This window comes from Mobula birostris, chromosome 1 (genome assembly GCF_030028105.1).
Source record: "Mobula birostris isolate sMobBir1 chromosome 1, sMobBir1.hap1, whole genome shotgun sequence".
In the NCBI taxonomy this organism is placed as follows: domain Eukaryota; kingdom Metazoa; phylum Chordata; class Chondrichthyes; order Myliobatiformes; family Myliobatidae; genus Mobula; species Mobula birostris.
In genome coordinates this window covers 125,962,802-125,988,262 of record NC_092370.1, presented here as the reverse complement: position 1 = coordinate 125,988,262, position 25,461 = coordinate 125,962,802, and the positions used below count along the sequence as shown (strand labels likewise).

At 42.3% G+C, this 25,461-nt stretch overlaps 1 protein-coding gene across 1 annotated transcript in view; it reads right to left on the bottom strand.

The window, feature by feature from the left end:
- ofcc1 (orofacial cleft 1 candidate 1) overlaps positions 1-25,461 on the bottom strand; it is a 420,469-nt gene that overhangs the window by 130,769 nt on the left and 264,239 nt on the right. Inside the window, exons 15-16 of the mRNA XM_072248661.1 lie at positions 16,612-16,827; positions 13,344-13,596 (exon numbers count right to left, since the gene is read on the bottom strand). Of these exons, the coding sequence (XP_072104762.1) occupies positions 13,344-13,596; positions 16,612-16,827 (469 nt within the window). The remainder of the gene's footprint in view (positions 1-13,343; positions 13,597-16,611; positions 16,828-25,461) is intronic.

The following is a 25,461-nucleotide window of genomic DNA, read 5'->3' as shown; positions in this document are numbered from 1 at the left end:
GCAGCACTACACTGAGAATGGTGAAATGTATTTCAGTATCTGTCTCACTAAAACAAATTCACTGGCAGATATTTGACATTGTTCCTAGTCCATTTTGCATAATGTTAATTTTGTTTGCCAAAATAAGATAGCAATTCACCAACAGAAACATGATTCAACTGAAAGTAGTGAACTGGCATGAAAATTCCTTGGCATCGCCAGAAGTTTCCATTTTTCTTGAGACAAGTAATTACTGGACATAACTACTCAGTATATATTGTATCAGTCTTGACAGAAAGTTCAATATAAATTCAATATCATTCGAAAGTAACCTAGTTATCCACAGACCACTTAGAACCTGGCACAGGTACAACTGGCTCATAGAATCATAGGTCCAATAGGAGGGAAGCTGTTGGCCAACTGAGTGAATGCCAGCTCTCTGTGGGGACAATCCAACTTCCTCGGAGAGAAAGTTAGATAAGTATATGAGGGAGAAAGAAATAGGAAGAGTAAGCTGGTAAGTGAAAGAAGGCTCAAGCAGAGAAATGAGTAGGAGACGGTGACATACATATAATAGTTTGTCTTAACTCTATAATATTCAGTAATGGTAAAGCTAGAATATCTTCTGTTTAATAATAAATGCACATTGTCTTATTTTGTATTTAATACTGAAACTGCCACCATGCAGGCAGCATATAAATTGGTGCTGATAATTTATTGAGGTATTGTGCTAAAATATTGATCAGTGGCTACATGGAAAACCGGAACACACTCCATCTCAAAATATGTTGGGAGTAAAGATTTGGTTCTGGTTACAAAACTGAGGAAGTTGGATTTTTATTGGACTAGCATATATTACTGAACAAGGGTGGGTAACAGGAGTTAAGCCATAAGCCTTCCAAATTCTAACTGAACGGTGGAAAAAGTTTTAGTAGCTGAATGCACTACACTGCTCCCTTATGCAGTGAATGCTGACACAGGTTGGATATATTCTTGAAGTGGATCATGTGACTTGATACTACATCATGTGACATCTCAAAAGCTCACATGTACAACAATAGTTTCTAAACTCTTTTTTTCTAGTCCAAGTATCCTGAAAGTTAAAACTGGAAGAGTGGGTGATCACTACTGTATGTCAATCTCAGTAGTTATGTATGAGTTAGAACAAGTTTAAATTTACTGAAAGTAACTTATTATAGGACAAAAAAGAAATTACAATTATCCAGTCACAACGTTGTAGTTTTGGCTGAGTTTTACATCAGTTTTACAGGGCTGAAAAACGTTTACACCTTGAAGCAAATGTTTTATTTCCAGTCTTTCTCTTTTGTATTTCAATCATTCTTTTCCATGGCCAGCATTTAACAGTGGCCATTAGTTTGCACACTCTCAGTGTCTGGATTCGAATCTATAAGAAATAAAAACAAAAGTGTTTGATGTACTAAGCAAGCCAAGGAGAGAAACTGGGTTAATTTTTCAATCCATAATCATTTGTAATTGAAACCATCCTGCATGGGAAGCTGGTCAAGAAGGTTCAGTCACTTGGTGTTCAAGATGAGGTAGTAAATTGGATTAGACACTGGCTTTGTGGGAGAAGTCAGAGAGTGGTAGTAAATAGTTGCCTCTTTGACTGGAGGCCTGTGACTAGTGGAATGTCACCAAGATTAGTGCTGGATCCATTACTGTTTGTCATCTATATCATTATCTGAATGATAATGTGGTAATCTGGATCAGCAAATTTCCAGATGACAAGAAGATTGGAGTGTTGTGGACAGTGAGGAAGACTATTGGAGCTTGCAGCAGGATCTGGACCAGATGGGAAAATGGGCTGAAAAATGGCAGATGGAATTTAATACAGACAAGTGTGAGGTGTTGCACTTTGGTAGAACCAACCAGTGTGGGTCTTACACAGTGAACGATAAGGCACTGAGGAACATGGTAGAACAGAGGGATCTGGGAATACAGATCTATAATGCATTGAAAGAGATGGCACAAATAGATAGGGTCATAAAGGAAGCTTTTGCCAATTTGGCCAACTGGGTATAGGAGTTGGGATGTAATATTGAAGTTGTATAAGATGTTGGCGAGGCCTAATTTGGAGTACTGTGTGCAGTTTTGGTCACCTACCTTCAGGAAGGATGTAAATAAGGTTAAAAGAGTAAAGAAAAAATTTACAAGGATGTTGCTGGGTCTGGAGGACCGAAGTTATAAGGAAAGATTGAATAGGTTAGGACCTTATTCGTTGGGATGTTAGAAGTTTAGGGGAGATCTGATAGATCTGTACAAAATTATGACGTTTATAGATCGCGTAAAAGCAAGCAGGCTATTTCCTCTGAGATTGGGCAGGACTGCACCTAGGGGTCATGGATTAAGGGTGAAGAGTGAAAAGTTTAAGGGGAAAACGTATTCACTCAGAGGAGTGTGAAACAAGCCGCCAGTGAAAGTAGTGCATGCAAGCTCAACTTCAACTTTTAAGAGAGGTTTGGATAGGTACATGAATGGCAGTGGTATGGTGGCCTATGGTCCGGGTGCAGTTTAAATGGTTCAGCATGGACTAGATGGGCTGAAGAACCTGCTTCTGTGCTGTACTTTTCTATGATTCTATGAGGGGGCATTGAAAAAAGATGTTAACATTGTTTCTCCCCCTTCACGCTGTCTGACCAACAAAGAACATCCAGCACTTTCTGTTTTTATTCCAGGTTCTTAAGATCCACAGTTGTTACTTTTGTATTTATGCTCACTCTTTTGCTCTTGCCCATAAGAGTCCTTACTTTTGCTAAGTCAAGTTCACCCCTTAAGAGGGAAAGGAAGTGATGTTTTCAATGTTTTCATAGCATTGTGCTAACATTCACTCTTAAGTCTCATAGAATTGTGCAGTATAGTTGTGGCTGCATATTATCCTCTACTTTTAAAATTTGATTGCAGTTGATAAAAGGAAATTTTGGAAACGAAGAACAATGTGCAACCAATATATCGTGCTCTCGATCCCGCATTGGAATATCCCACCATCACATCTAATGATATCTGCAGATTATTTTTCATGACCGGTTACCATGAACTGATTTCATAGTTCTTAGTAATGGTACATTAGGATGAACACCACTTTTTTAGCACTCACTGAGTCAAATATAAAACCCTATGTGAGAACAAAATCCAGACACTCAAGAAGGATGGATCACACAAAGTATTGTCCTTGGAATAATATATTGAACCAAAGTCCTGTTTGCCTTTCAAGATGGACCAAAAGGCATTATTTCAAAGCCAAGCATTAGGGTTCTACCTACTTCTCTGAACTAACACAAATAAAGCAGAATTAATATATAAAGCAAATCAACCAATAGGATTTTTCTACAGTAGAATGACATTAAAGAGCAGGGAAGTTATGCTAACTCTGTGCAGAACCAGTGCTGTTGAAAGTTTGAAGCAGCAAACAAGATGTTGAAGGAGCTCAGGCAGCTTCTATGTAGACAGCCTACATTTCGGGTTGAGACCCTTCAGTGCTACTTCATATGCCATCAACTGCAGTCCTTTGTGCCTTAGAGCTCTGGTTGCCACATAACAGGAATACAGAGGAACGAGAGGGTGTAGAGAAGAGTAATACCAAGAATGCAATGGTACACATTTCAAGAAAGCATGAGTATATTGAGTGGTATGAAGGTAACACTTCGGCTCCGAGACCCTTTTTCTATTGAATGGATTCAGAGAAAATGTGCCCATATGTGGGAAAGAGAACAAAGGACAGAGAATTTAGAGGAAACATATTTACCCAAACAGGAACAGTAATATGGAACTCACTACAACATAGAATAGTTGAAGCCTATGGATAGAAACACACAGTTCATGAAAGACAAGATGGGTGCATAAGGGAGAAGGGGGTACAGGGTGACACTGAAAGGTGTGAAAGACAGACAACAGCTTGAGGATGGATACATGAGAGCATGGAGTGGTCAGGTTATAAAGTGCTTCTGTGCTGTATTCACCTAATTTTCTCTTATCCCGTTTCTGTCAGTGTTTGCTTTCTGTCTAGGATAGGCTGTTGTATTTCCTGTATTACAATGGTGATGGTACATCACTGGCTCTAATGCAGTCTGCACACTGTATTGTCATGAAGGTTCTGCAGAAGTGCAAGCACTTTCCTCCTTGCTTTTATGACAAATATTAAACTTCCTATTAGAGATTAAACTCTGTTCATTTCCAAGTTTTTAAATGCTTGTTATTTAAACCTTGCTAAGGTTTATGGTTGAGACTTAAATAAAATAGTGTTAGTTTTGCATTGAAAGGAAATGCATTGTTAGACCAATATATTGGTGCTGCTTCCTGCACCCATGCTGAGCTCTCAATTTCATCAACTTTGCCTCCAGCTTCCACCCTGCTCTTAATTCATCTGGTCCATTTCTGACACCTCTCTCCCCTTCCTCAATCTCTGGAGACAAACTGTCTATCAACATCGTTTATAATCCCTCTGATTCCCACAGCTATTGTGACTATACCTCTTTCCACCCAATCTTCTGTAAAAACAAAACACTATTCTCTTTTCTCAGTTCCTTCAACTTCACCATATCTATTCCCAGGATGAGCCTTTCCTTTCCAGGACATCAGAAATGTCCTCCTTTTTCAAAGAAAGGGTGTTTCCCTTCCTCCACTATTGATGCTGCCCTCAACTGCATCTCCTCCATTTCTTGAACATCCACATTCACACCATCTTTCCACCACCTTAACAGAGATAGAGTTCATCTTGTCCTCAACAACCAGGCCATGAGCCTCCGCATCCAACATATCATTATCTACAACTTCTGCCATCTTCAAAGGGACCCTAACGCCAAACAATTTTACCACCACCCCCCACTCCTTGCTTTCAGCAGAGATCACTCCCTCTATATTCCCTTCTCTGTTTGTCTCTCCTCACTTATCTCCCTCCTTGCACATATCCCTGCAAGCAACAGAAATGCTACACCTGAACATTCACCTCCTCCCTCACCTCCATTCGGGGCCCCAAACAGTCCTTCCAGGTGAGGCAACACCTCACCTACGAATCTGTTGGGGTCATCTACTGTATCCAGTGATTCCCGATGCAGCCTCCTGTGCACTGATGAGACCTGATATAAATTGGGGAACCGCTCAGTCGAGCACCTCCGCTCTATCCACAAGAAGTGGGATTTCCCAGCGGCCAAACATTTAAAATCTTATCCCTATTCCCTCCCCAACATGTTGGTCCATGGCCTCCTCTTCTGCCACAACGAGGTCACTCTCAGACTGGAGGAGCAACTCATGATATTCTGTCTAGGAAACCTCCAATCTGAAAGCAATAAAAATGATCACTCTTTCTGGTATTTCTCCCCCCCACCACTTTCCCTCTTCTATTTCCCACTCTGGCCAGGAACATCTTCTCCTTATCTGCCTATCACCTCCTTGTGGTTCCCCTACTTCTTTCCTTTCTCCCATAGTCCACTTTCCTCTCCTATCAGGTTCCTTCTTCTCCAGCCCTTTGCCTTTTCCAATTATCCAGTTTCTTACTTCAACTCTTCTTGCCCTTCTAGCTTGTCCTCTTTTCACTCCCCCCACCTTTTTAATATGCTATCTTCCCCCCTTCCCTACCAGTCCTAATAAAGGCTCGCGGCCTGAAACGTTGAATTTTTATTCCTCTCCATAGATGCTGCCTGACCTGCTGAGTTCCTCCAGCATTTTGTATGTGTTGCTCTGGATTTCCAGCATCTGCAGAATCTCTTGTGCTTACACCAATATTGTGCAGACAATCCAGGAAGCAAAATGCAGAAGTCGGTAATATATCATTTTGTGCTTTCAGAGATTTCAGAATCACCTATGATCACTTTGTAGTAAAAGGTATGTTGAACTGGCCAACATGAAACACATTTTTTATTCATTTGTTTTGTGCAGTAGTACATAATGATATTGCTTGCCATTTGGTTCTCCTCATGCTGTAGCTCCTTTCAGTCTGAGATACCCTAAAGCATTTTTGTTTTCAATCAAAGAAAGCCATGCCATAGCCAAGTATTCTTATCTGAATTAAAAACCTTAAGGAGCAAGTGCAGGAATAAGTAGGGTAACAGACCATCAATTCTATTTTAGTATTCTTGCAAATCCAAAGCCAATTGTTTACCTGCCAGAATTACAGAGAGAAACAAAATGTGCAAAGCAACAAGTGCAAAAAATATCTCAGGGGATGCTGAATGGGAAATTGTCCATTGCTGAAGACAGAGCATGAACGTATACAGAATGCACAAACCTAGACTTCCACAAAATAAAGGTAAGGTGGGTTTGGTGGAATAGGAGGCACATCACTGAAGTGGTAATCCAGAGTGATGAATGGTCCAAAGACCCAAGTTTACATCTACCAGGGCAGCTGAGTAATCTCAGAGTCAGAATCAAAGAGAAACAGGCACTTGAGCCCACCAAGACTGTGCTGATGAATAAGCAATCATTTGTGTTAATCCAACATTAATCCCATTGCACGTTTTCACCAGCTCCCCCAAGATTCCATCACTCACTGACACACAACGGGCGATTTACAGTTGCAAATAAATCTACTAACCTGCACGTCTGCGGGATGTGGGAAGAAATCGGAGTATGCAGAGGAAAGTCATATGGACACAGGGAGCGCGTGTAGACTCATTATATATATATATACACACACACACACACACACACACACACACACACAAACACACACCATCTGAGGTCAGGGCTGAACTCAGGTTGGCCACGTGGCAAGGCAAAGGCTCATACTAGCTGCCCAGCTCTGCTCCCCTAAATTCAGTTAATTAGTATATTTAGGTACGATCATTAAATGTTGACTTTATTGACGATCTCACTTCCTACAAAAGAAGAGATAAAATTTAAATTTGAGTTTAATCTGAATTTTGCCAATTTAAACAAATGTAACCATAGGTTAGTCTCTGGTGACCTTACAGCACCTGGTACCAGATCTGCCTTAGTGCCCTGGTAATCGAGCATGTATTTAATATTTGGGTCTGCAGGTATAGTATAGTGTGCCTCTGGATTGATTTATTGTCTGATTAAGCTCCTCATAGAACATTGGCTTTGTCTGAGAAACTAAATCTGCAAGATGGTGGAGAGGAAGAGCAAGTGGTGCCTGCTTCCAATTCTATTATTCTGGTCCAGAAGATATGGCTGCATTCTGTGGATACTTGAACAAACTGGGGCACACAGTTTAGGAGTTTGTTAGAATTGAATTTGGACTGAAAGAATGCTCATGTCAATGTCATTTGCATTCTGGTTGACTAACGATAGAAAGAAACCTATTTCAATCACAAGCAGTCAGATGGAATAATAATAGTTTTCATGAGCACTTGGCTGGAGAAAGTTTTATCAGAGGCCCTCAACATGTCTGTGCACAAATAAGGTTTTTATGAAGTTACCAGGATGAGCGAGAAGGGCATGCTTAATGTTTGGAATTAATTCTGGACGAGTTATGTGATTTTCTGTAGTGATGACTTCTATGAATGGATTAATCAACAGGTTTGTGGCTGATACAAAGTTTCACTTGTGATGACCATGTGGATTAGAATACACTGCAGACAGATCTCAGTGAAATGGGGGATTAAGGACCTCCATTTGGATTTTGGATAAATACCATATTATGTGCCCAGGTAATGAACAATCAGTGTTTCTACTCTCTGCTGTATACAAGCTGATGACTATTTGGAAAGATGCTAAACTGAGCAATCTTTTTTTAATTTTCAAAATTCTTTTCAGATGTATGGCCAGAGTAATTAGTAGTTGGAAGGTATTAGAAGGCACATCATGAGTGGATTCAATATAAAGCAAAACATACAACATTGACCTTGTATAAAACTTTGCTTTGGGTCTCACTGGGAGCACTACATCAAATGTGTTACATGGTCATACAGCCTTACACAAAAGATCATAAAGCCCACAAAACGTTATCCATTTCAAAACAATCTGGCTTCAAAAGTTCACAATCTCATGGTTTGATTCAGAAGCTGTTTTATATCTGGGATAATATTAAATAAAAGAATTACAAAGTAATTCTAACTACTTTAATAAAAGAAAAGCAATTTTGCAAAATAATTAACAAACTGTAAAGCAACAAGACTAATGCCATCATGGTGGCACCCCAGTGTGTCCCTGCTATCAGATTATCGAGTTGAGACTTGTTTTAGAATAACAAAAGAATTATGCAAGTGAGATATGCAAAGACAAATCAGATCTGGTGTGAGGAAAAGGTTCTATCATTAATGGAAAATAGGGCTATGAATGAAGTTACCAGCTGTCCAAAAAATCTTGAAATACTGAAAACTTCACAAGTTATTTGGAACAGTTCGCAGACTGGAGATGGAGATCATGGCAAGCATAGGCAGGTGGAACAATAAGTACTGTAAATCATCATCAATGGTTTTACCTGGATTAGCTCTTTTCAAGAAAGAGTACACAAGAGGAAGATTTTAGAACCTCTCATTCTAAACTGGCTTTGGAATTTATTTTAATTAATCTGCTTTATTGTTGTTCTTGAGTGACTACACAATTATTGATGTGCCAAAGGACAAGTGACATGGTGGCATGAGTCAGACTCAGTCTTCTGCATGCTATCAGCATTCCGGATCAGTGGCCTGATTCAGTGAAACACGCAAATAATGCAACAGCCTAGAAATTGTGTGATATGACAACAGGTCTTGCAACTTTTGGGACTCTTGCACAAAAAAAAAACAGGGAAGTTGTCACCCTGCCGACTATGTCCACTAATCACTTCCTGGTCACCCTTCACCAAAGGATTCCACATTGGTGGAAAAATTCCTCAGCACTTGTAATCCTTTGAGGGCTTAATATATACCAATTAAATATGAGACCATAAGACCATAACACACAGAAGCAGAATTAGGCCATTCAGCCTATTGAGTCTGTTCCGCCATTCCATCATGGCTGATCCCAGGTCCCACTCAACCCCATATGCCTGCCTTCTCACCATATCCCTTGCGGCTCTGACCTATTAGGAAGCAATCAGCTTCTGCTTTAAATATACCCATAGACTTGGCCTTCACCGCAGTCTGCGGCACAGCATTCCACTGATTCACAACTCTCTGACTAAAAAAAAATTCCTCCTTACCTCCATTCTAAAAGGTCACCCCTCAATTTTGAGGCTGTGCCCTCCAGTCCTGCATACCCCCACCACAGGAAACATCCTCTCCATATTCACCCTATCTAGTCCTTTCAACATAGGAGCATAGAAACATAGAAAATAGGTGCAGGAGTGGGCCATTCGGCCCTTCGAGCCTGTACAGCCATTCAGTATGATCATGGCTGATCATCCAACTCAGAACCCTGTACCTGCCTTCTCTCCATACCCCCGATCTCTTTAGCCACAAGGGCTATATCTATGTCCCTCTTAAATATAGCCAATTCTGTAGGTTTCAATGAGATCCCCAAGCCTTCTTCTAAATTCCAGTGAGTACAGGCCCAAGGATGCCAAAGGCTCCTCATATGTTAACCCCTTCATTCCTGGAATTACCTCATGAACCTCCTCTGGACTCTCTCCAATGACAACACATCCTTCCTGAGATATGGGGCGGGAGGAGAAGATGGCGGCACAACGCAGCGTGCGTAGCCCCTCTGGTGAAATGATATCGTATTTATAAGCAGGATGCCGTGCACAATTCTGATTTGATGGAGACAGACGTGAGAAGCAGGGGAACATCTGGAGAAATTTCTGAAATGCCCGGTTCGCTACCGCTGCTACTGTGCAAACGAGAATCTCTGGAGGGAAGGCCCCAAAATCCTCGGCTTTGCCTGCTGCTGGCGACCGAGGTTGAGGTCGAAGCGTTCGGCAGAGATGGTGCTCGGTACTCGGTGTCGGAGGGCTGATCAGAGCTCGAAGTTTGCGGACGACTCAGAGTCGGACTGTGGTCGGGTATGGCAGGGAGAGTTTTCTTCCTTCTCCCGTCTGCGTGAGATGTGGGACTTTCGAGAGACTTTGAACTTTTTTACTGTGCCATGGCCTGTTCTTCACCAAGTTATGGTATTGTTGTACTGTTGTAACTATATGTTATAATTATGTGGTTTTTGTTAGTTTTTCAGTCTTGGTCTGTCCTGCGTTTCTGTGATATCACACTGGAGGAATATTGTATCATTTCTTAATGCATGCATTACTAAATGACAATAAAAGAGAACTGTGTGTCCTCATAATCTAATCTAATCTAAAATCTGTTGACAATACTCCGTAGGGCCTGACTAGTGTCTTATAAAGGCTCAGCATTATTTCCTTGCTTTTATATTCTACTAGCCTTGAAATAAATGCCACCATTACATTTGCCTTCTTTACCAGAGACTCGACCTGTAAATTAACCTTTTGGGAGTCTTGTATGGGGACTCCCAAGTCCCTGTGCACCTCTGATGTCCGAACCTTCTCCCCATTTAGATAATAGTCTGCACTATTCACTGTATGACTGCAAGAAATAGAATATAAAACAGTACAACAGAGGAACAGACCCTTTGCCCACAATGTTGTGCCAAACAAATTGAGCTAATTATTCCTAACACGAGGAAATCTGCAGATGCTGGAATTTCAAGCAACACACATAAAAGTTGCTGGTGAACGCAGCAGGCCAGGCAGCTTCTCTAGGAAGAGGTACAGTCCATATTTGGGGCCAAGACCCTTCGTCAGGACTAACTGAAAGAAGAGCTAGTAAGAGATTTGAAAGTGGGAGGGGGAGGGGGAAATCCAAAATGATAGGAGAAGACAGGAGGGGGAGGGATGGAGCCAAGAGTTGGACAATTGATTGGCAAGAGAGATATGACAGGATCATGGAACAGGAGGCCTAGGGAGAAAGAAAAGGGGGCAGGGGGGAGGAACCCAGAGGATGGGCAAGGGGTATAGTGAGAGGCACTTCCTATTTTCTTCCTAGAGATGCTGTCTGGCCTGCTGCATTCACCAGCAACTTTTATCTAATTATTCCTAATCTCTTTTGCCTGCAAATGGTCCGTGGTCCATGGTCCGTTCTCTACACATTCATGTGCCTACCTAAACAACTCTATCATTTCTTCCTTCACCGCCACCACTGGCAGGGCATTACAGGCACCCACCACTGTCTGTGCAAAACAAATCTTCTTTAATCTCTCCCCCTCTGACCTTAAATGCATGCCCTTTAGTTTTAGACATTTTGAAGCTGTCAACTCTGTCTGTGCTTCTCATAATGTTATAAACCTCTATCAGTTGTCCCCTCATCCATCAGCACTCCAGATAAAACAACCATAGTTTGTCCAGCCTCTCCACATAGCAAATGCTTTCTGATTCAAGCAGCATCCAGGTGAACCTCTTCTGGACCCTCTCCAAAGTCTCAACATCCTTCCTATAATGGGGCAACCGGAATTGAATGCAATACTTTAGATTCTGCTTAAAGAAAGTTTTATCAAGCTGCAAGATAACTTCCTAACTCTTGAACTCAATGTCTTAATTCATAAAGGAAAGCACGCCATATGCCTTTACCACCCTACTGACTTGTGTGAACACCTTTCAGGACCATGCACTTGGACCAGATCCCTCTATACACCAATGTTGTTCAAGAGTCCTGCCATTACTTTCCCTTGATACTTAATCTCCCGAAGTGCAGCACAACACATTTGGCCAGGTTGAACTCCATCTGCCTATAACTGCAACTGACCTATATCCCACTGTATCCTATGACAGTCTTCCACGTTATCCACTACACCACCAATTTTCATATCATCTGCAAACCTACCAACCCATCCAAACAAGAGAAAATCTGTAGATGCTGGAAATCCAAGCAACACAGAAAAATTGCTGGAGGAACTCAGCAGGCCAGGCAGCATCTATGGGGAAGAGTACAGTTGACATTTTGGGCCAAGACCCTTCAGCATCTATGTTTTTGTCCAGGTCATTTACTTATACTTCAAACAGCTGAGGTCCTTGTATGGATTCCTGCAGAACACTACGGTCACAGATCTCCAGCCAGAAAGCCATCGATCACTACCCCCTATCTTCTACGGTCAAGCCAATTCTGAATCTAATGTCACATTGGATCCCGTGAATCTTAATCTCCAGGAGAAGCCTACCATGAGGAACTTCATCAAATGTCTTAGTAATATCCATGTAGACAACACCCACTATTCTATCTTCATCAATCACTTTAGTCACTTCCTTGAAAAACTCAGTCAAGCTAGTAACACTTGATCTGCCCTGCATAATATAAAGGAAAGAAAATAACTTACAATTTTTAACTGTGTTTGCTCTAATTTGTTTAAATTTTTAAAATCATTTGCCTTCTTTTAGTAATTTAAATGGTTCTAATTGTATTTTTTTTATTTTAATAGATGTTTCAAAATGTTAGGGAAATGAGGAGCATTGAACAAACTTGGCAGCTTCAGAGGTAGGTACGTGGGGTGTGGCTTAGCCAACTGTTAGAGCATTCCTGAGTAGCTTAAAGGGTAACACACACAAAATCCTGGAGGAACTCAGCAGATCAGGCAGCATCTGTGGAAATCAATAAATAAATGACATTTCAAACCGAGACCCTTCATCAGGACTGAGGAGAAAGGGAGAAGACACCAGAAAAAAATGGGAAGGATGCTAGCTGGGAGTGATAGGTGATGCAATTGTGTGGGGAAGTTAAAGGGCTGGAGAAGAAGGAATCTGACAGGAGAGGAGAGTGGACCATAGGAGAAAGGGAAGGAGGAGAGGATCCAGGGGGAAGTGATATGCAGGTGAGAAGAGGTAAAAGGCCAGAGTGAGGAACAGAGGAAGAGGGTAGGGGGAGAGAAATTGATATTCATGCCATCAGATTGGAGGCTAACCAGATGGAATATAAGGTGTTGCTCCTCCACCCTGAGGGTAGCCTCATCTTGTCAGTACTGGAATGGGAACTGGAATTAACATGTTTGGCTACCAGGAAGTTCTGCTTTTCACAATGGAGCACAGATGCTCCAGGAAGTGGTCCCCCAATTTACAATGGGTCTTGTCGAAGGAGAGGAGGCCACATCGAGGGCACTGGACACAATAGAAAACCACAGCAGTTTAATGGGTGCTGCTTGTTCCAGTCCACCCATACCAGCTGATAACAGCACTCAAAGCCCATGTGCTAATTATGGCCAAAATACACAGCTTCAGGGTAGTTTCAGCCAGGATCCAAATCATTGAAGTTTGGATTGATGGGGACAGGGCTGAGTAAGTATGGATGTAACATAGCCAGATCCGGGTTAGTGCTTCCTGCCTCGGAGATGTTGATCTTCCACTTATTGATAAAATGTTAATCATTTGTAACAATTTCCTCACAGTACAGCTGGCATTCAATTTTTCTTTTGAGATACACAGAATTACATTTTAAGTCTGTACATAGGAGTTATTTTAACTGACTTACCCCGAGGATACCATCCACAATAAATGTTGCCAGGGGGTCAAGCACTGTCCAAAATCCCACTGCTGTGATAAACCTTGACAAGCAGGATGGGAATGAGCCAAATTGTCGATGACAGACCCATCTGATTATAGCCATAATAAGCAGCACAGCGTTCAAGGACAGGGGTCCCAGGGCTACGATGGTCAACTCCGCACACGTCTCCAGCAGAGAACTCTGGTAGCTAAGTTCGACTGTGTGTGGATAAAAGTGGAATCTTAAAAAGAAAACAGACAACCGATATACATATGATTATGCCTCTGTGTATAATTTCATTTATCGAGAACTTAAGGGTACATTCACAGAGCGAGGAAACAGGCCCTTTGTCCCAACTAGTCTATGCTGACAAGATTCTCAACTACACTATTTCCTTTGGCTTTTGGCCCAAATCCCTCCAAACAAGGAGCTCCCAACCTTTTTACTGCCATGGATCCCTACTATTAACTGAGGGGTCCGTGGACCCCAGATTGGGAACCCCTGCTCTAAACCTGTCCAATCTATATACCTGCCTGGAAATATTTTAATGTACCTGCCTCAGACACTTCCCATAGCAACTCATTGCATATACGGACTACCCCCCGGATGAAAAAGTTGCCGTTCAGATTCCTATTAAATATTTCCCCTTTTAAAGTACACCTATGTCCTCTAGTTCTTGATTATCGAACCTGGGGAGAAAGATTGCGTGCATTCACCCTGAGAACATATATAACAATCTTTGAATCAGCTTAAATGCTTTGATGGTTAATTGTAGAGTCCTCATAAATGGCAAGATGGTTGATTTGTCAAGGTAAGCTCACTGCCATGCTGTCCCCATGGGGACAACCGGCTGCATCATCAGGAAAGCAACATCTTTCCACATGAAGGAAGATTTTAATGGGTGGGTGGAGTCACCTCAGCCCACCTGACATTTCCAAGAGGACAGATACGTAGCATCATTAATAGCAGTTTGGTAGCAGATGGTCCACCAGTGAGAGAAACCCTGGGGAAGGGAGACATGAGGAATTGGTTAAAGAAAAAAAACAGATACAAATATAAATAAAAACGATCCATTTAGTTGAAATGTTTTAGGTTTTGGTCTTATATTTCTGACACAGCTCTGGGTCAGCTGCCCTGCAATATACACAATTCCAGATCTCCTTTCCAATACATAAAGTATTGGCATATTCAGATTACAGATCTGTGTCAATCTTTAGCTGAAGTTTTGCTGTGTCTGCAGTGTTCATTTTAAGTAGTATTTATTTGCAACACTCCTGTTTACTCTATAAATATCCAAAAATACTTACTTAATGTATTTACAAAATGGGATTCAGAGAACAGTACTTGAAAATGCAAGCAATGATATTTGGAAAGTCTTTTTTTTTCAGGAACCCATATGTGCAAGCATTTAGAATTTGGATCTGTTTGAACTATTATTATTCAGACTGGAGGTCTTCATCCACTTACATATAAATGTTTAGCACAGCAAACTCGTTAGAAAAGCAATGACCATACACATATTTTGCAAGACCTCACCAGAAACAACATTCCTCTACACTGTAAGGAAAGAAGACATATCGTATACCATTGGAATAAATGTTGCCAGGTTCCCAGTCAAAATGTTTTCCTTCCTTTTTATTCCAATCATCGGATAAATTGCGATTAGAAAAGATTTCAAGGAATCCAGAAATGTTCATTTCTACTTTGGATGATTACATTTAACGTAAGCATTAGGAATAGCACTAGAGCAGTAATTAATTCAAAAGTAGTAATCAAAAGCATTTAATGCATCAGAAAGCATCAATATTTTGGATGCAACTCCTCCTAGAACAGCCTCCTGCACTACTGTCTTTGCACCTTTCTACTGCTTTGCCCTTCTGCTTATATTTATTGTTGTATTTATATTTTAAAATGTTAACTCTGTGAGCTTCGTGTGAGCAAGGAATTCCATTGCACACTGGCATATATGATAATAAACTAAACTAACAACAGGAGATACCTCAACATAGTTACACAGAATTTTAAAATTCAGTTAAATGTTCTCTGAATTAAATGTAACAGTTGACAAGAAATCCTTTGGATTCACTAATGTTCTTTCTTGAAGGAAATAGCTTCACCCACTTTGACTCCAGAGTTGAAACAATAGGTTGGCTCTTGAGTGCCACCTGAAGTGATTTGGCAGTGCACAGATGTACCAATCCCTACATCGAAAGGATAAAACACCATCGAGGCTTCACCTTCTCAAGGGTAAGTAGGGATAGGCAATAAATCTCGGCTGTCCACGTTCCATAAAGTCAAATTGAATCTGTAAACTATCAAGGCTTAAAATTACCATGTGAAGGATTTGCCATAGGCTCCTCTCTCTGCGCTGTCCCAATGAAGGCATTATCTTATTTAATTTAAACAGATTACTGGCTCTGGTCAAACAGTGTATATGTGAACATCAAATGAATGTCTGAAGCATTCCCTTTGTCGCACACCACAGTGTAATTCTGAGCTTGTTTATACATATTGTTTTTTAATTGGAGGAGAAATTGTTGTGTGGCAGTATGTTTCAGAAATGGAGACAGACAGAGAGAGTGGAGAGAGAGAGAGAGAGAGAGAGAGAGAGAGAGGGAGGGAGAGGGAGGGAGAATACAGAAGCAGAATGAGCTGAGCATGATTTGTGTTCCAATCTCACGTGCCAGTTACGGGATGTTTCATTTCAATGGGATTGATGCCATAGGTTTGAAAAGAAATGAAGACACTTTTTCATGAAGACAGTTCCCTTTTGCAGTGACTGTTCTAAGTCTTGAATGCTAAATTCTGCAAAGGCAGAGAAGGGATGTAAGGTGTGCACTTGATGGATGAAAATCGCGCTTTCAAGCAATTTTAAATGAAGGCAGAATGGCGCACACCATCTGGGATTGATGGTGTAACATTAATTAGGTGGCATTGTCACAAGAAAAGCAAGTCTCTATCAACTTTAAAATTCTAACCAGTCTGTGGTTACTTTGCAAACTTTATCCTACAACTGCCACCCAGCGGGTTATGAACAATGTTTCAAAAATAAATAAGAATTCTCAGTATAAACAGTTCCAGAGGTCAATGTGGTATAATAAATACATAAAATTGATACCTTGTGTCTTTTTTCTACACAAATACATTCGTCATGTCATTTTGATTCCTCCGATGAAGAGCAATAAACTAGTTACTGTGGCTGCAAAAGTTTGCTTTAAGCAGATCCCTAGCATCATACATAAACATTAGGACCCACTTGTTGACGGTGACACCGATCGCCTGAAGGTAGATCCACTGGCTGCAGTGATGCAGGTAGAGCCGCACAAACCAGACCAAGGCCACGAGCAGCAGAAGCAGACAGGTCTCCGACGAACACCACTGCGAAGCTCTGAGTTGATCCAGGAATATTTGGCTCACGAACCGAGCATGCCAGGCGAGAGTTTCCATGGTCTTGTCGGGGCAAGAATCTGACCTGGAAAGTTACAATGACATTGTATTCCAAAATAAAATCAAAAAACGTGCCTAGAAATTCATGCCATTTGATACTGCTCTGTGTGTGTGTGCGCTAATTAGCAATTGGACCTCTCAATGCAACTGACAGCACTACGTGGCTGCCCTTACTGCAAACAAACAGGGATGCATTTCAAGGCATTTAAAATGGAAATCATGGTTCTAGATTTTAATTAGGCATCCCTCTTTCCATAAATATGGTGCACTGAAATGACTTCAAGCGTATCCCGAACTGATGGAATGATGTGGGCAGTTATCAGGCCCAATGAGAGAGAAAAACACTTCGTAAAACTTACATATGTTAAGGTCTCCCTCATATCTTCTCTCAAAAGATGCTCACAGAGGTAGAGTGGCACAACTAGAACCAGTGTCTCCGACGGCAGACATTTCGGTTCAATCCCGACCTCTGGTGCTGTTTGCCCATTCTCCCTCTGACCTGTGAGATTTTCCCGGCTACTCCAATTTCCTCTCACATCCCGAAGCAGTGCCACTTGGTAGTTTAATTTGCTGCCTTAAATTTGTTCTTAGTCTGTTATGTGAGGGGTAGGCTCTGAGAGGAGCTAAGGAGTATAAAATACAGGATCAATGTAGGAAGTAGGTTGATGGTTGGCATGGAGTTGATGCATTGAAAGACCTGTTTTCATCCTATATCTCTTGATACTGCAATTCCTACACACTGCCAGCAGACAAATAAACTGGGACAGAAATTGGATATTTTGTGAGCATAATACAGAAGCAATCTGTGGCACTTGTGAGGGGAAGATGCTTGAAAGCAATGGGATGTTGGTTTGAGTTATTCATTTGTTAATGATAGGGACTGGCAAAACTGGCTCCTGCCTCTCCCTCTTCTGCTGCTAATGCTGCTGCACAGAATGGGAGCCACGCCAGTTCCGATCAACCAGCTGCCTGACCTTCGCCAAAAGCTGTTGCTGTAAAGTTAACAAGGATGCTGCCTCCAGACTTGAATTCACCCTTACCTTGACTGGTTAGACCTTCCCCGAAGGAAGACACATATTGGCCATGTGGTGGTTCGCACAACGCTTTACAGTACAGGCGACCGGGGTTCAATTCCTGCTGCTGTCTGTAAGGATTTTGTACGTTCTCCCTGTGACCTTGTGAGGGTTTTCTCTGGGTGCTCCAGTCTCCTCCCACAGTCCAAAGACGCACCAGTAGGTGGGTTAATTGTCATTGTAAATTGTCCCGTGGTTAGGCTAGCATTAAATCAGGGGACTGCTGGGTGGCATGGCTCAAAGAGCCAGAAGGGCCTATCTGTATCTAAGTCAATCAATCAATCAATAGAAATATCACAACAGCATATTACGGAAACAAGCCTCCCCTCCTTTGACACCGTCTATACTCCCTACTGTCTCGGGAACAATTAACGTAATGCCCCTCCCACCCCAGTCGTTCTGGCTCCTCCCTCCTTCCATCAGGCAGAAGATACAAAAGCTGGGAATCATAAATGCCCATCCTCAAGGACAGGTTCTACCTTGCTGTTCGAAGTCTATTTAACTGACTTCATGCAATAAAGATTAACTCTTGTTTTCTCAGTCCACCTCATCGTGGCACTTGTTACTTTTGTAAGGGGGTTTCTTTTTTTTATGTCACTGCGTAGTCTAATTAAAATGGCTTCTTTGTTATGTTATAATTGAAAGGGCTTCTTTGTTATGTTAACTGCTGAGAAAGTCCTCCCGCTAGCAGTTCATTTGGATCACGTTACTGATAAGAAGATGTTATGAACCAACTGGGATAGTTGTTATGCTTTTGGTGTGTCTGTAAGATATTGTGTGCGCGGGGTTTGGGGGGAGAAGGTGGGAGAGAGAGACAGAGGATGGACCAGGTGCTGTGAGTCCGCTAACGGGGTCGGACCCCGAGCGGGGCGTTCGGTGAGGAGAGGAGACAGAGACGGACTCGTGAAGAGCGTCTGGTCGACCACCATTGCTGGTCCCAGGCGGCCAGTCGAGGTGGTCCGAGGGGTCGCAGGGTGAAAAACAAGGGTCCTCAGCCCCAGCTATTCGTGCACGAAGAGATTGAACTTTGATAAGTGTGGCGCCTTTTTTTTTCCTTTTATATTTTATTCTCTATTAATTATATAGTTCCAGTAATATCTATAAACTGTAAATCATTTAATCGTATCTGGTGTATTGTCTGTTATTTGGACGGGGTGGGGTACATCACACAGCATCCACACAAACTGATTACCCAGTTTGGCGGGCTGAGGGCTGTTTCCCTAGACAACAGCGAGCTGAGCGACCCTGAGACTGGCCAGGGGGGCTACACAACACTCTCTCTGTAACCGCAACACCATATTTGGTACTGTGATATTGCTGTGTCAATGAGGTCACCCTCAGGGTGGAGAAGCAACACCTTATATTCCATCTGATTACCTTCCAATCTGAAGGCATGAATATCGACTTCTTCTTCTGCTAAGCAAATCCCCCACGCTTCCTCTATTCCCCACTCTGACCTTTTACTTCTTCACACTTGCCTATTACTTCCCCTTGGATCCCCTCCTATGGTCCACTCTCCTCTCCAATCAGATTCTTTCTTCTCCAGCCCCTTGACCTTTCCCACCCACCTGACTTCACCTATCACCTTCCAGCTAGCCAATTTCCCCTCACTCCACTTTTTCATTCTGGCATCTTCTTCCTACTTTCTCAGCCCTGAAGGAGGGTCTCGGCCCAAAATGCTGACTGTTTATTCTTTTCCGTAGATGCTGTCTGACCTGCTGAACTCCTCCAGCATTTTGTGTGGGTTGATAATGATATTGTTTTCCCTCAATTTACTTATCATCTATGTATGGAATGATCTGTCTAGATGGCATACATACAAAAGCTTTTCACTGTGTCTTGGTACTTGTGAGAATACTAAACCAATAAGCACGTTGCAGGCAGGGAGGTGTACAAGAAACTATACAAATGCAAGCAACACACTCAAAATGCTGAAGGAACTCAGTAGGCCAGGCAGCACCTATGGAAAAGAGTACAGTCGACATTTAGGGCCAAAACCTTACGTCAGGACTGGAGAAAAATGCTGAGGAGTAGATTTCAAAGGTGGGGGGAGGGGAAAGAGAAACACCAGGCGATAGGTGAAACTTGGAGAGGGAGGGATGAAGCAAAGAGTTAGGAAGTTGATTGGTGAAAAGGACAGAAGGCCATGGAAGAAAGAAGAAAGTGTCGGGGGGAGCACCAGAGGGAGGTGATAGGCAGGCAAGGAGATAACGTGACAGACGGACAAGGGGATGGGAAGTGGTGAAGGGGAGGAGGTGTGGTGGAGGCATTACTGAAAATTTGAGAAATCGATGTTCATGCCATCAGGTTGGAGGCTACCCAAAAGGACACTCGTCTGAGTGCTACTGGTACCATGTAAACCAGTACTACCTGTCGCATGGTCGGGTGGTCAGCAACTAAACTGACTCCCCCACCAGGCTTGCCTGGTGGGGAGGGTGGCTAGACACCCCGAAGGACGAAAAACAAGACCTGTCAAAGGGCGGATGAACCCTCTCGTAGGGTTAACGGCCATTTGGCAAACACATGCCATGAAGTGCGGAAAGGGCATTCCTTGCATCAAAGCTTGGTCTGGCCATTCACTGCAACAGAACTTCCCCCAGCTGTCTTGGACCCCACCATGCCGCTGGATCTGGGAGGGGATGTCGAGAGGGCGGGACTGGACCTGTGCAACCCCCTACTCACCTAAAATCCATTCACGCTCACGCTGTTCCTTTCTGAGGAGTGGGGTACCACCCCACTAACTGACTGAAAGGAACCATCATCATCCTATGGGATGGATAGTCAGATACAGAGAGACCCAAAAGGAACATAAGGTGTTGTTCCTTCAACCTAAGTGTGGCCTGATCCCAACAGTGGAGGAGGCAATGGATGGACATATCGGAATGGGAAGGAAGTGGAATTAAAATGGATGGCCACTGGAAGATCCCGCTTGTTCTGGTGGACAGAGCGTAGATGCTCAGCAAAGCGGTCTCCCAACCTACGTTGGGCTTTACCGATATACAAAAGACAACACCGGGAGCACTGAACACAGTATATGACCCCAACAGACTCACAGGTGAAGTATGGCCTCACCTGGAAGGACTGTTTGGGGTCCTGAATGGTAGTGAGGGAGGAGATGTAGGGGCAGGTGAACACATGTTCCGCTTGCAAGGATAAGTGCCAGGAGGGAGATCAGTGGAGAGGGATGAATGGACAAGGGAGTCGTGTTGGGAACGATCCCTGTGGAAAGCAGAAAGTAAGGGGGAGGGAAAGATGTGCTTGGTGGTGGAATCCAGTTGAAGGTGGCAGAAGTTTCAGAGAATTATATGCTGAATGCGGAGGCTGGCGGGTGGTAGGTGTGGACAAGAGAAACCCTATCCTTGGTAGCGTGCCAGGAGGATGGGGTAAGAGCAGACGTGTGTGAAATGAAAGAGATGTGGTTGAGGGCAGCATTGATGGTGGAGGAAGGGAAGTCCTTTTCTTTGAAAAAGAAGGATTGCTCCTTCTTACAAGAACAAAAAGCCTCATCCTGAGAACAGATGCAGTGGAGATGGAGGAACTGAGAGAAGGGGATGGTGGTTTTATAAATAGCAGGGTGAGATGAGGTAGAGTCCAGGTAGCTGTGAGGGTCCTTTGGTTTATAATAGACATTGGTGGATAAGCTGTCTCCAGAGATAGAGACAGTGAGATTGAGAAAGGGAAGTGTCGGAAATGGACCAGGTGAACTTCAGGGCCGGGTGGAAGTTGGAGGCAAAGTGGATGAAATCAATGAGTTCAGCATGGGTGCAGGAAGCAGCACCAATGCAGTCATTGATGTAGCATAGGAAAAGTACAGGACCGTCACCAGTGTAGGCTTGCAACATAGCTGACAAACAGGCAACAAATGCAAGATGTTCTTTATATTCCAAGGCCTCCCAAAATGTTTGACTTAAAATTTGCCCAGATGGCTTACACAATCAGTTGACTTAACAATGGCAGGAAAATAACATTAACCTCTTATTAGTTTAGGACCACAGAACTTCTGCTGAAATCTCATTGGGGAATTCTGCAAAGGAAATTCCACATGCTGTAGTCTATCACTGAAAGGGTACAAACCATTTCACAATGAACTGCTGTTTCTCCTTAGTTGTAAAATGTCTAATATATTGATGCTAATTCTTATCCATAGGTAAGTGGATGAAGATTTAAAAAGAATATATGCTGGCAATCTAGAAGCAGAAAATGATGGAAACACTCAGCAGGTCATACAGCATCTGTGGACAAATGTCTGATTGCAGACCCGTCATTGTACAGGTGCCTCTTTGTGCGGTAACACTAACAATGCAGAATAATATGTAAAGTCTACCAAGAAAAGTGTTGTGCAGGCGAACGATAAAGTGCAAGATCATGATGATGTCAACTGTGGGGTCAAGAGTCTGTCTTATCATACAAGACGTCAGCTTTAGATCTGATAACGTTGGGATAGAAGCAGACCTTGAGCCTGATGGTGCATGCTTTCAGTGTGCAAGTCTAGTATAATGATAAAATTCTAGTGTGGTAGTGAAGTCATAGATGCATTGGACTACATTGAAGTCAATGGAACCAAACTGCAGTGATGAGTGCATCTAACAGCTGTCATCTTGCGACACTTAACCCTGATTAGTACAGACAAATGTCTCTTATTGTGACCTAAACCCATAAGCACAGAAGAATAATTGGCAACAATATTCAAGGGATTCATTCGCCTGTTTTTTCCTTGTACTTAACTGGTACATATTCTGTTGTACACATTCTGCTCAGCAAGAGGTCATCATCAATCTTGACCAACATGGAACAGAAGTTCTCCAACTCTCCAGGACTGTCCTGGAATCACTAGGATCTACAGCCACAGAAACATAGATCAGGGATAAGCCTGCACCACCATTCAACATCATCACAGCTGATCATCCAAATTCTTTGCATTATTCATATATGATCCTCATGTTCTTTATGTTCTAGCCCTAAGAACGATATCTAACTCTACTGTGAATATAGCTGGCTGCAACTGCTTTCTGTTGTAGGGTGCTCTGTGAGTTCACCACCCGAGAAAAGAAGACATTACTTCTTATCTTAGTCTAAGATTGCTCTTATCTTTATCCGTAGAGGTCTAATAACCTCTGATCTTGGACTTCCAAGCCACCCGGGGCATCTTTCTATATTTACTTTATCCAGTCCTGTTAAAATTTTAAGGGTTTTAATGAGATCCCCTTTCATTATACTTAACTGTGGCGAATATTGTCCTTATCAACCCAATCTCACTTTGTACGTCAGTTTTTCCAGGTCACAGATCAGTCCAGGAACTCCACAGAGAAAAAAAACTGTCGAAGCATGAAAGAAGTGGCATGGCATTTTTTTTTCTCATTTTAGAACATGTCTACTGACCAGTTATAGAAATATTGGAAATGGGAAAAGGAGGTCTGTTTGACTGGGAGAGGTGATGTGAAACTGAAGGGGGAAGGGTCAAGATACCTCTTGGAAAGTATCCAACAAAAGTTGGCAAGCAAAACTCCAGCCTATTGCTGCAGCATCTTTACTGGAAAGTTGATTTATTTCCCTGCCATCCAGTACAATCACCTTGAATTAAGCAGGAAATATTTTGGGCAACGTCTTGCTCATGCCTAATTTTTAAGCTGCTGATAAGTTCCTTGAAGGTTGGAGGGCACATTGGTTCACAAAGACAGGAGCATTCTAGCTCACAGCTCACAATGTAGTCGTGTACAACTTGCTCTGTCCCTGTGAGCCAGCAAGGTGTAATTGCTGTTCCGTGTTCAGGTTAATTAGCAGCTAATTAGTTATAGCAGATGCTCAGGTCAATGTTGCACTCAGAGTTACTTTCCTTTTAGTACTGATCAAGGTGAGGGCATCAGTGATGAAAAGGAAAATACTTTCCATTTTCAGGGCCTCTTATGAGGGCTGTCATTCAGGCTAAGTGCGCTGTAACATATTACAGTGGTTACTCCACAAGATGAGGCAATATGGCATCTAAATACGTGGATAGAAGATTGGTAAGCCAAAAAATTATTTAGTTGGAATAACACTTTTCCAGTTAGCTGGTTATGTTTAAGTACAGGTACAGGAAGTAATTATAAAGACAACTGTAATGAAAGATCAAAAATAAAATTAAAGATGCTAGAGACAGAAAATGCAAGAAATACTTAACGGGTCAGTCAGTGTCTGTGGAGGGAGAAACAATTAATATTTCTGGTTCTATCCAAAACTGAGAAAGTTCCAAAACTGACTTGTTTTCTCTTTTCTCGTTCTGACAAAAGGTCTCTGACCTGAAACGTCAACTGCTTCTCCTTCCAGATACTGCCTGACCTGCTGACTGTTTCCAACACTTTCTGATTTAATGAGGGGCAAAAAAAAAACAGCTTTTACTGCAAGAAGAGTAGAGTAAAAATACCTAGTCTTGCTAAGCCTGTACTGGTCAGACCACACCTCGAACACTGCATTTGATTTTAGTCTCCTTTGGCTCAGAAATAACATAGAGTATATTTTATGCAGAATGATTGAGCAGGTTAGGCCTATGTTTACTGACATTTAGAAGAATAAGCAGTGGCTTTATTGAAAAATAAAGGATTCTTCAAAGGCTTGACAGGGTAGATATTCAGGCGATGTCCATTGCTTTCTGAATGTGGCCATGCAATTAGATAGGTCATTAAAGAAGGTGCATGCATGCTTACTTTCATTGGTAGAGATATTAAATATCTGTCATGTTGCAGCTATTTAAAACGTTGGTTGGGCTGCATTTGGAGTATGCTGTGCAGGAAGGATGTGGAGGATTTGAAAGGGTGCAGAAGAGATTTAGCAGGATGCTGCCTGGATTAGAGGGTATGAGTGATAAGGAGAGATTGTACAAACTGGTGTTTGTTTTCTCTGGATTGTCAGCAGCTGAGGGGAGCCCTGATAGAAATCTATTAAATTATGAAAGGCAGAAATAGTGCAGACAGAATCTTTTTCCCTAAGGATAGAAATGTCAAGTAATAGAGGACATGCAATTAAGGGGAGAGAGGGGTAAGTTTAAAGAAGATGTGCAGGGCAAGTATTTTTACACAGAGCGAAGGTGCCTGGAACAGACTGCCAGAGGAGACGGTTTGTGGTTAAAGCAAATATGATATTGATGTCAGGAGTCTGCCAGGTAGACTCATAAATATGCGGGGATTCTGGGGATATGGATCATGTTCAGGCAGAACAGATTTAGTTTAATTCGGCATTGGATTCAGCACAGACATCATGGACTGAAGGACCTGCTCCTGTGTTGTTCTATTTCAGAAGGAACGTAGACCTACGGCAGGCTCTCGGGATAGAGGTTTGCTGATGTAAGAGTGATATGAGGAGGAATATATTTTTTTTTCCAAAGCAGAAGACTGTAATTCTTTGGACTTCTCTACTCCCAGAGAGCTGAGGAACAGTTAACGAGTATGTCACTGCACATGTCCTTAGCTGAGAGAGATTTGGACTGTAATTGTTATGGATATCTTACAGCAATGTGGAATTGAGATCAAAAATTGAAACAGCCATAATCTTCATGAATGACAGCACCGATTCAAGTGGCCTACATCTATACTTTATGTCCCGGTGTTCTCCTT